General features: G+C 37.0%; 1 protein-coding gene and 1 long non-coding RNA gene across 2 annotated transcripts; one reads left to right on the forward strand and one right to left on the reverse strand.

The window, feature by feature from the left end:
• Positions 1–457: 457 nt before the first annotated feature.
• LOC134816296 (uncharacterized) lies at positions 458–1,785 on the reverse strand. The gene is made up of 3 exons (XR_010160395.1): positions 1,424–1,785; positions 1,102–1,166; positions 458–492 (listed from the first exon to the last, which is right to left on the reverse strand). It is a non-coding gene; the product is annotated as an uncharacterized LOC134816296 (long non-coding RNA).
• Positions 1,786–2,023: 238 nt separating this feature from the next.
• LOC134817401 (dual specificity mitogen-activated protein kinase kinase 3-like) lies at positions 2,024–11,300 on the forward strand. Its single transcript, XM_063826541.1, has 8 exons — positions 2,024–2,164; positions 2,495–2,653; positions 3,294–3,561; positions 4,054–4,183; positions 7,721–7,849; positions 7,944–8,042; positions 10,414–10,594; positions 10,911–11,300. The coding sequence occupies exons 1-8, from the start codon at positions 2,024–2,026 to the stop codon at positions 11,298–11,300; spliced, it is 1,497 nt and encodes a 498-aa protein (XP_063682611.1).
• The last annotated feature ends 1,232 nt before the right edge of the window (positions 11,301–12,532 follow it).

Raw genomic sequence — 12,532 nt, forward strand, 5'->3', positions numbered from 1 at the left:
ACATGAGAACTTTGTTTGTCATCAGCATATCAAATGGTCTTAAAGAGCAAGCTTGCTTTTTCCTCTATTATTTTACTGGTCACGTGTATGGTTAAGAGTTTTATGACATTGAATGAATCTATTTGTTACGAGTATTAAGGACTGTTAGTATTTTTATTTATTTGTTTTCACTTCTAATTCTGCACGTTTAGGCAGTTGCTCTTGTGACCAAAGTTTTAGAGTTATATATATATATATATAATATATCCTCTATTGTGATGCTTTCGAATATTAAGGTCATTGAAATTTGCATCCTCTTAAAACCATTAAAACATTTTGATTCTTTGAATTATGTTTTTTACACGATTTAAGATATTGTTTAAAACTAAATATAAAATTCAGAAATGGTGATCTCAGAACTGTAATCAGACTTTATAGGTCAAATTGATGACGGTAATAGCAGTAATAGTTTCCACAACACCAGCAAAATTCTGAGTTGCTTGGACAGAAAATCTGAAAATAAGTTGTTTTAATATTCATACATCCAGCCAAATTTGTATTGTGAACCATTATAATATAAATATTAAATAGTTCTGTCACCAACACAATTGAATCATGTGGACACTTTTTGACTTTTTATCAGTGCTATGTTGTGTTAGGGGGGAGCCAAGTGGATATTTGTAGATATTTGGATAATGTCATCCACTTTTTTCGTGAATTATCCATTACAATAATCTACAAATATCTACATTTATCTACAAAAAATGTATATCTCAAATATGTGCCCAGAAATTCTACTGAATTTTTGGAGATAAATGTATAAATTTGTAGAATTTGTAGAATTTTCGTGAATTATCCATTGACAATAATCTACAAATATCTACATTTTTCTACAAAAAATGTAATCTCAAATATGTGCCCAGAAATTCTACTGAATTTTTGGAGATAAATGTATAAATTTGTAGAATGTCATCCAATTTTTTCGTGGATTATCCATTCTTCATTAATCTACAAATATCTACAAATATCCACTTGGCTCCCCCGGCCCCCCCTGTGTTATAATTATAAATTGCAACAGGTTATATTTCCACACAAATTTACAGGCTACTAACTATTACTCACTCTGAAAGTATACCCAGCAGGACAGCAGTGGCTGATTTCCTCAGACCCACTCAGTTCACCAACCTCTGAGATATTTTATGTTAGAGTTGTTTGAATTCAATCAAATGGCAGAGGTGCGATTATTATGCATCATGCTCCCTGGACCCTGGAAGTCTATCACCAACTGGCCATGGCAATTGTACTGATAATTATACATGGTGTGCCAGAATAAATAATAATATACCTAAATTCGCAGTTAATGGTTTTCGGGAGATGAGTAACCCTGATTATATTTTAATTCTTGTTCTACCATGCAATATAATATCAAATGATAATTTCTTACCATTATAAATGTTCTTTGTCCCTCGCATTTCCTTACAATCACCCTCTGCTGCGGGAGCACTTGCCACCATCGCCAAAACTACACCAAATGTCACCAAACCAAGCAGCTTCATTTTTAATACAGAACAAACTTTATTCAAATGAAAATGAAATGTTTAATTTCTGACAAGTTGGAACGTTTGTTTAAATGTGTGGATCTGTGAGATGTAGCACCGGTGACAATCTGATTATCTTCATTTAGCACAACAGATGTCTTTGTGCTATTTTTGACACGGCACTTATTGAGCGAATAAATTAGGTTAATTGCGAGTATCCAGGGTATACTGTACCATTGAAATTTAACGTAGACAATTTAACATTGCCAAGAGCTGAGTAGCCAAGAATTAGGGTGGCAGATGAATTCTCTAACGCCATGGGTGGGAGGCAAATATTCTTGTTGTGAAGCCTATCTTATCGAAAGGTGGAATATTTAGGGACACGCCAGGCTAGGTAATATTCTAAGCTGTTTACTGTATGATATGATGTTTGGACAAAAAATCGACAACATAAAAACTAAACCGTGTCTAACTTTACCCAGTATATTCCTGATTGTAGCTGTTAGATGAATATACATGAGAGGTTAGGTGCAAGGAGATTGTCACCCTGTGCACGTGAGTTCTACATTGACGGAGTAACTTACGCCTCCTCAGCTTCTGATTTTCAAGCAACTGGGAGTGTTATCTACAATGGGGAGTGGTCTAAGGTGAGTGGATTTTAGGTGACGTCACAATTTGTGTGATGATCTCAGATAACACATTGTAATGACATTACTTGTTTAAATTACTTTTTCAGGTACCGTATAACGTCACATTGTTTTTCAATTTATGAGTTACAGAAAAGTTTGAATCTTTATCGTACGTGTTGGCTGTGAAACAAATTTTAACACCAACTTTGGTGAACAGAGATAAACGAGTATTTTAGGTTTCAAGCCTGCTGGATTTCTTGCCAAAACAACAGTCACCGTCATATGTCATTATCAGACATCACTTAAAGTCGCATTATTCATTCTAAATTTAGGCTTACTTACGATCAGGTTACAGTCAAACGACACGGCCCCTCCAACAAAGAACTGATCGAGAAGAAGATACGGAAGAAGGATAATAGGAAGAAATATGTCGATATTGAAAGAGACATGATCAATAAAAGTAACTCCGAATATATTGTCAAATATTTTGGATTCCTCGAAGATCAGGTAATTTATGATTGTATTTAACGCGAAGTACATATAAATCTTTAAACTGGTAGGGTTCGCCTCCCTATAAAGATCTAATAACGTAGATATTTTGCCCCATTTGTTCTTGTAAACTCCGATCCTGGCCCCTACGGCATGACCCTACGGCAATGACGCCTTCTACCTCTACTACGGCCCCGTAATCATTAAATTAAAGAATTAAGCAAGACACTTAAATCCAGTTGAAAATACACTCTGTGGGTAAAAGTCAGTTTTACAATTGTTTTGACTTTGTGAGTGTAATGTTGCATTGGCTTGTTGGCCTTCTGTCAATTGGTTATGATTTCACTGTTTGTCATCTTCTGTGTTTGTAAGGCTGCAACTAGTAGTTTCACGTACGTAACACTGTAACTTAGATCATGTGCTGCTAATGAAAGGATGACAGTGCACAATTTGTTATACACGCTGACACTTGCACTCTCAGATTTGATATAAGGTCATAGAATTCCACCAATATAGTGCCAAAACAACTGTTATTATTTACCGAAGACGGAAAGTTTTTACTAACTTCTAAGCCAAAATATATTACATTACTCTCCGGCCGGTTTATCGCGTTTACATTCTGACACACAACGCAATCCTCACATGTAATACTTTACAGGTAGATTTGTTCCTGTACATGGAAAAGATGGCATGCTGTTTCAGACAGCTACTAAACAAGACCCTCCAACAAAACACCACATTCCCCACACTTCTACTCCACTCAGTGGCCTTCAGTGTGGTTAAAGCGCTGCAGTTCCTCAAGGAAAACAGCATTCTTCATAGAGACATCAAGCCTTCCAACATTCTGCTTAATTCTGCGGGTCAGATTAAGCTGGGTGACTTTGGGTTGTCCAAGGAGTGTGAAGATGGAACAGCGAATTCGAAAGGTGTGACTTAAAATAAACGTTAAATAGGTTAATAAATGTTACTATAATGGTACTGGCCTGGACGTTGCGAGTTCGAATCCCAGTTGGGCCAAAATCTCAAAAACTGAAGGGCAGCCGTCACTCACCAAACCATGGTGTGAATGGTAGTGGCTTTCATTAGAGCTGCGAAAATAACACGAGTGTATATGCCTGGGGTTGCTTCCCGACTATACTGCAGGGAAATCTGTACCGAAAGGACCGTGGCCGAAATGCAATTAGACAGGGAAATCGGCTCCCCGACTGCGGTCGATCAAATTATTATTATTATTATTATAAACATAAAGTGATCTCAATTAGTTTCTTTTTTCCATGCTTCAATGGTTTCATTAATTCAACATACGCCTGTTTTCAATCTCTGTTTGCTAAATGAGCAAATACTAGTATAAGATTTGAAACCAAGGTTTTCAAAACACATTCGACTTTTTGATTCGAATTCATTACTTCTTATTTCAGGTATTGGTACGTACGAATATAATGCTCCAGAAAGATTGGGTCCTGATCGGAAGAACCACAGTTACCCTTCTGATATGTGGAGTCTTGGTGTAACCCTTCATGAGCTAGCCTGCAAGGAACATCCAATCAGGTAACCTAGCTTTCAAATATCGGAATTTTATGCAATTAATAAAATAGTCTGAGTGGGGGATATAAATTATAATCAGCCTAGTGATGCGGCAAATCATGTTTTGTACATGAAGCTGTGATGTTTCAAAGCATACTTCATCAGTTATACTCTAGTGACTAATCTAGATAGTTTTATTCATGTGTTAAATAATATAATATATAACAGCGTCTGTTAGATTTTCAAACTTTTCATGCCTGGAGTTGATGAATCCATATTTTTGGAACATTTTTGGAACATTTTTGGAACATGTCCCAAAATTGTCCCAAAAGTGTCCCATGCATTTATTTGCCCTAATAAGCTCTAAATAGTGCCAAAAATAATTGTAAATGATGGATATAGGTAAAAACTAGGCCTAAGAGCCATCAAAACTCAAATAACATTACCCAGGTTCATGGAATGAACGAAAATGAACAAAAATGAATATTGTCCTAAAAATGCTCAGAACGGTTTAAAATTGGTCGGAAAGTGTTTATATTGGTCCTGGGACCACTCAAACCAAGTTTGGGAATCACTGCATGTCTAGAACCGATGTTACCTATGTTCCAAAATGTTCCAATTTTGGGACAATAATCCTCCTGAGAATCCAGATTTTTGGAACATGGGCACATCGAAGTATTGGCTGTATTTAAGTGCTGGGAAGCCTCAATTCGGTTTTCTAAGATGGATATAGGTAAAAACTAGGCCTAAGAGCCATCAAAACTCAAATAACATTACCCAGGTTCATGGAATGAACGAAAATGAACAAAAATGAATATTGTCCTAAAAATGCTCAGAACAGTTTAAAATTGGTCGGAAAGTGTTTATATTGGTCCTACGACCACTCAAACCAAGTTTGGGAATCACTGCATGTCTAGAACCGATGTTACCTATGTTCCAAAATGTTCCAATTTTGGGACAATAATCCTCCTGAGAATCCAGATTTTTGGAACATGGGCACATCGAAGTATTGGCTGTATTTAAGTGCTGGGAAGCCTCAATTCGGTTTTCTAAGATGGATATAGGTAAAAACTAGGCCTAAGAGCCATCAAAACTCAAATAACATTACCCAGGTTCATGTAATGAACGAAAATGAACAAAAATGAATATTGTCCTAAAAATGCTCAGAACAGTTTAAAATTGGTCGGAAAGTGTTTATATTGGTCCTACGACCACTCAAACCAAGTTTGGGAATCACTGCATGTCTAGAACCGATGTTACCTATGTTCCAAAATGTTCCAATTTTGGGACAATAATCCTCCTGAGAATCCAGATTTTTGGAACATGGGCACATCGAAGTATTGGCTGTATTTAAGTGCTGGGAAGCCTCAATTCGGTTTTCTAAGATGGATATAGGTAAAAACTAGGCCTAAGAGCCATCAAAACTCAAATAACATTACCCAGGTTCATGGAATGAACGAAAATGAACAAAAATGAATATTGTCCTAAAAATGCTCAGAACAGTTTAAAATTGGTCGGAAAGTGTTTATATTGGTCCTACGACCACTCAAACCAAGTTTGGGAATCACTGCATGTCTATCTAACCGATGTTACCTATGTTCCAAAATGTTCCAATTTTGGGACAATAATCCTCCTGAGAATCCAGATTTTTGGAACATGGGCACATCGAAGTATTGGCTGTATTTAAGTGCTGGGAAGCCTCAATTCGGTTTTCTAAGATGGATATAGGTAAAAACTAGGCCTAAGAGCCATCAAAACTCAAATAACATTACCCAGGTTCATGTAATGAACGAAAATGAACAAAAATGAATATTGTCCTAAAAATGCTCAGAACAGTTTAAAATTGGTCGGAAAGTGTTTATATTGGTCCTACGACCACTCAAACCAAGTTTGGGAATCACTGCATGTCTAGAACCGATGTTACCTATGTTCCAAAATGTTCCAATTTTGGGACAATAATCCTCCTGAGAATCCAGATTTTTGGAACATGGGCACATCGAAGTATTGGCTGTATTTAAGTGCTGGGAAGCCTCAATTCGGTTTTCTAAGATGGATATAGGTAAAAACTAGGCCTAAGAGCCATCAAAACTCAAATAACATTACCCAGGTTCATGGAATGAACGAAAATGAACAAAAAATGAATATTGTCCTAAAAATGCTCAGAACGGTTTAAAATTGGTCGGAAAGTTTGGGAATCATGTCTAGACCCGATGTTACCAATGTTGTCACAATAATCCTCCTGAGCATCCAGATTTTTGGAACATGGGGACATCGAAGTGCTGGGAAGCCTCAATTCGGTTTTCTAAGATGGATATAAAAAAAACTAGGCCTTATAGAGGAGCCATCAAAAGTCGAATAATATTACCCAAGTTTATGGAATGAACAACGAACATGAAAATTTTCCTCAAAGCACTCAGAATGGTTAAAAAATGGTGGCAAAGAGTCAATATTTTCGTCCAACAGGGTCTTAAAGTTGCATTCAGAATTATGTACAATTAAACAGAAATTATTTTATTGGGCAAATATTTTTGTTTTAATAATCCTCCAATATTTTGATATAAATGCTTCCCAGCACTTAAATACAGCCAATACTTCGATGTGCCCATGTTCCAAAAATCTGGATTCTCAGGAGGATTATTGTCCCAAAATTGGAACATTTTGGAACATAGGTAACATCGGTTCTAGACATGCAGTGATTCCCAAACTTGGTTTGAGTGGTCCTAGGACCAATATAAACACTTTCCGACACATTTTAAACCGTTCTGAGCATTTTTAGGACAATATTCATTTTTGTTCATTTTCGTTCATTACATGAACCTGGGTAATGTTATTTGAGTTTTGATGGCTCTTAGGCCTAGTTTTTACCTATATATCCATCTTAGAAAATTCGAATTGAGGCTTCCCAGCACTTAAATACAGCCAATACTTCGATGTGCCCATGTTCCAAAAATCTGGATTCTCAGGAGGATTATTGTCCCAAAATTGGAACATTTTGGAACATAGGTAACATCGGTTCTAGACATGCAGTGATTCCCAAACTTGGTTTGAGTGGTCGCAGGACCAATATAAACACTTTCCGACCAATTTTAAACTGTTCTGAGCATTTTTAGGACAATATTCATTTTTGTTCATTTCTGGTCATTCCATGGGTAATTTTATGCGACTTTTGATGGCTCCTAGGCATAGCTTACGGCTATATCCATCTTAGAAAACCGAACTGAGCCTTCCGAGCACTCAAATACGGCCAATACTGCGATGTACCCATGTTCCAAATTTATGGATTCATCTACTGCATGCCTGATAAGGTCTACCGCGCTCACGTGCGCGCGCAAATTTTCCGCCTTGTTTTGATGAAAGCACTTCTGTTTATAAAGCGCGCGATTTCCTCCAAAACAGTACATGACATGACAGATGGGTTTATTTTGCAAAAATAAACCCATCTGTTATTATTATATCGTTCAGACTTTCGTATCGGACTTTCATATTGGATTGGCGCTATCGCCTTGAAGCTCGGCGGTTCTCTAAAATGATTTTAATTTCCATATTTCCTCTATCTGCCAGGAAGTTGGCTCTGGAAGATAACGAAACATGCTCTAAGTTCGAGTTGATGATTGTCGTCACTCAGTGTGAACCACCACAACTAGATACTACTCAGATTAACTCTCCACATTTCTGTGACTTTGTCAACAGGTTCGCTTTTATTTGTTTTCATTGTATAGATTCGGTTATGGGGGATTTAATAGTTTCAACCCAAACAATATTTCGATCCTTGTTTTCATTTCAGGTGTTTACAGAAAGTTCCCGAAGAACGGATTCCTCTGGAAAACATTGTCCTACACAAAACCTTTTCTGAAATGTTAACAGAAAAAGATGTGAGGAAGTGGTTGGAATCACAGCGTGAGTAATTGCTGAGAATTGTGAGCGTTTGATCGTTTTTAAAGAATAAAGAGGGATGGTTTTATCCAGCAACTTTAAAGAGTGTTACCAATTTACCCAGCAATGGTGATATCTTGATATAGCATTCGATTCTTTTATTACTGCGGTTATTTTTATCTGATTTTGTGACTTTTCAACGAACATTTTTCCGACCCCATGCATACAGGCGGAAAGAAGGTCTCGAAAACTCATTGCTTTAAAGAAAAATTGTTTCATTAAAAAAGTTATTGATAATGATAATGACGCGACGGTATTTACAAAAACCTTACTTCGTATTATTACATTTTTTATTGATTTTAATTTGGGTTTTGTTGGATGTAAAGTTTGATAGTTTTGTGTACAATAAAGGCAATAGTATGAGCCATCTATGTAGTAATTTTGTGGATAAATCGTTTTTTATTTGTGTAGGTACAATGAATTGTACAATTACATAACACTTTTCTTAATTTTGTTTGTAGCTATATAGTAAAAAGTTTATGTCTAGATACCTTTTTTGGTGACCCTTTTGTGATGTTTTTCTCTCGGCCAAAATCAATGTGTTTGATCATTATATAAGTTAAAAACTGGGTTTTTGTAGTTTGGATGCTACTGGCCTAAATTTGTCACATGCTCATTGTTAACAAGGTGAGTCAGCTTCAAGTTTTGCTAATTTAATAGCATGATTTACTGATCATGGCCTTTCTCGAAAACATAACGATTTTTTATCAAGGAGGTTTTAAGTCTGCCAACAGATCGGCGTACCGGTGGGTAGAAAACCTTATTTGTTTTGACACGTGACAGTGATTCTGGGTTGTTATTGGTTGATCACTGTCACGTGTCAGAAAAGAATATGGTCACCTCCCCACCAGTATCCAGACCAATAATAAACCCACAACACTGAGTTACCATTACCGCTAGGTGATTGTCCGGATCGGTATGTGTCACGTGTCAGGTCACGTGTCAGCTCCATGTTATCCAGGGTCTGGTCTAATCCTCTCTTTGTGTGTGGATGAGGCTCCAACTTACGAACCCTTGGTACTGCATTCAGGACCGGACTACCCGTTGCAGGAGCTACATTCTTACATTCCGTATAGAATTGCTCCACCCTCGGACGTTTAGTCTGGTCCTGATGTCTCCTTGCGGTTCACCAATCCGCATTACCAAAGTTTGCGGTTTCTCAATCCGCATTACCAAAGTTTGCGGTTTCTCAATCCGCATTACCAAAGTTTGCGGTTTCTCAATCCGTATTACCAAAGTAGGGCCACAGACTTTGGGTATATTTTATACCATACGTATCATGTATTTATCTATGTTATTATTTTCGATCCGTATCGGCCATTTTGATGCATGTAGTTAGTGTTTATATTCTAACGTTTTTACTGTTTATAATTCTTTTTATCGCGATTATCGTACAGCTTGGACGTTGTTGGTTGGTTTTTCGATTTATTTTTTGACATCGCGTGTCTTTTTGAAGTCATGTGGTACAGTAAAACCCCCGATCTACCGGGGAGTTTGGGGAAAGAAAACATCCGCGGGGTTTGCGGTAAATCGGGGTTTTACTGTACGTATCTCTACAGTGTACTGACTTACAAGTTATGGGATTCATTCTATTCAGCAGTTACGCTAACTCCAGCTCTGTCTAATTTGTAAATTCTCCAAAATTTTGATCATGAATTATAATCTATATAGCGTCTGATAAAGCCTTTATTGAATAGAATTTTACCGAATGTTCAATTATTCAATAGTCATGGAAAGTGATGGAGTTAGCAACATTTTTACTTTAACTTATTGATTTTACATTTTCCTTACTATTAACTTATCAACAGCGTGTTTCACTGTTTTCTGATAATGCAATACTGAAGAGAGACCCTTAGCATTAAGAATCACAACTGTGAAATGATTATCAATGAGTACTGAGTAGGAACACACAAGTATTTTCTGGTTCCCGCGAAAATTAACATTGTCTCAACTGACTCATAATTCAACGAAACAATTTTAGAATGACAAACTGGCAGAGGCTAATAGTATGATCTAGAACAACAAGTACAATGACGCTGCATCAGAGATAAACGGTGTTATAAGAATGTCTGGATCCGTCTCTCGTCTGAGGACACGCTTTTTAAACCGCTACCGGCAGTGTTACTACCACTTCAACTTGTTCAGGTAATATTTTGTATGAATCTCCACATTGGTTATAATCTAAAATCTTTTTCTAATTTTTTTCCCGAAGAATGTCAGGAATCTGACCCCCAGTCCAGGCCGTAATTCATTAGCATAGAAAGTTATTATCTAGAATACAGAATACCTTTAAATCGTCTCAACACCATACATTTGGTCAGGTACAATGCTTCGAAAGATTGGAACGAATGGTACCGTCTCCCCGGATTAGACAAGATATGTAGTTTACGGAGTAATGGTTGGAGAGAGAAAGCGTTCTACATCAGAGATCTGGCTAGACCAAGAATACACGGTTCTGTTAAGAGCGAGGATACCATACAATCTGAAGGTTCTGCTGCCAAGGTACATCATGTGTTTTTATTGGCTTCAAGAATTGTATCCTTTATTCAGTCTCAATGTGTGTGGTACATGTTGCATTTCGTCATTGAGATATTATGACTCGACTTATGGGCTGTTGAAAATGTCATGACGTTTCCTTACATGGTTTTGCAAAACATGGGAAAGAAGCAAGAATTCTTTTGATTGCTGTACATTCAACATTGCCATGTGATCTGAGAAGCCATACAATTTTATTGGAGTGATATTTTATTCGGTCGAAAATGCTATGCGTATGTTTATATTTTATACTATTTCATTCAAGTAATAGAATCTATTTCAGGTCCCGTTTATGATAACAAAGCAGATGAAGCTTAACCTATTGGACTTGGGCTACACGATAAAGGATATCAATGGTCTCACACCCCTTGAAGCACATCAGATTCTTTCTGATGGAATTAGTGTTACAAGATCTCTTTCTGAAGAAGAAATTGAAAAAGAAAGCACATCTAATCCTGGTGATGTTATAAGTTTAACAGAAACTTTATCTGATAACCCACGCGACCAAGAACTACCACCGCATTCCCAGGAAGATCTCAGAAAACATCTGTTAAATGTTTATAGAATCCAATCAGGTCTTGGTAGCGTCAGGTTGAAAGTTAACTCCACGCTAGTCTCCATTGACAGGGCTAACTCAGCGATATCAGCAGCTCTGGAAGCAATCCAAAAATAGTCTCGAGCTGGTATGTTTATATATTAGTATATTTCCCACGACCATCAACTTGGTAATTTGAGCAGATGTTACTTGACTCCACAGCAAATTATGTCCACGAGCGGAATATCAAAATGCCCTTATTAGGGAGCAACTCCCTTATACGGTATTCATAATTGCTATATAAGGCATTCCTAAATGCCCATTTTGGGTATCGGGGGAGTACGTTGTAGTTATGTGGGTTCTCGCCGTGTGTGCAAAGTCCGGACCATGCTCGACAGATTTAAATCCTGGATCCCAGTCACGCTAACAGCTAGTAGTACTCGTTAACTTGTTGTATGTTTTCTTTGTGATGATTCTCGATTGCACTTTTTGTATGTATTTAGGGTATTTACTGTATTTTCCGTGAGTTCGTGATAGTACGACGCGATGAAATATATCGCTGGTTCGTACCAGCAACTATCAAACGTATTAATTTATCAAACATTGATCTATGATACTATAATTTCTATTTATTTACGTTCTTGCCAGTATGTTTACTACGTTTTTCCACGAGGCCTCATTGTCCCGACTACTACCCGTGTAACTTCACTCCAAACTAAAATATTAGTCTTTTTTCTCAACAGTTATTGGTAGATCACCTAATTCCTGATCACATTCCACAATGGCCAGGGTTTGGACACCATGGTATTATACTGTTAAGGTTTAAGTTTTGTGGAAGGTCTACTGGAGATTAAGGTGAGGTCCAAATAGGAATCGTCCATTATAGTTTTCAGTTCTCAGAATCCTACTTAGTAACGGTTATATAGGATAAAATATAATAGTGAGACTCTTGTATTATAATATATACAACGTAAAATGTGCATCAAAATAGAAAACCAAATATAGGAAAAAAACGAAATGACTTAATCAAAAACCGACAACTAAGAAAAGTTAATCACAAAATCTTGCACAGTCCACTCTTTATTAGTAGAAATATTTCGAAAACGATTCGCAACACATAAACTTGCTAGAAAATATCAGAAAGGTAAATCTCTCACGTTTTGACAAAATTTCTCACTCTATGGTTTGATAAGGACCCCCTTCATTCACAAAGTTCCTCTTGATCCAATTGCAGGACATGCAGCTCACCATACCACCCCAAACTCTCCCAAATGTACGATCAAAACAATCAGGAAACTTCCACCAGATGAAAAAAACAAATCCAGCGACCAATGCAATTCCTCCATAAACAAAATAACGCCACACATTCT

The sequence above is a fragment of the Bolinopsis microptera genome, chromosome 6 (genome assembly GCF_026151205.1).
Source record: "Bolinopsis microptera isolate Bmic1 chromosome 6, MBARI_Bmic_1.0, whole genome shotgun sequence".
NCBI lineage: Eukaryota > Metazoa > Ctenophora > Tentaculata > Lobata > Bolinopsidae > Bolinopsis > Bolinopsis microptera.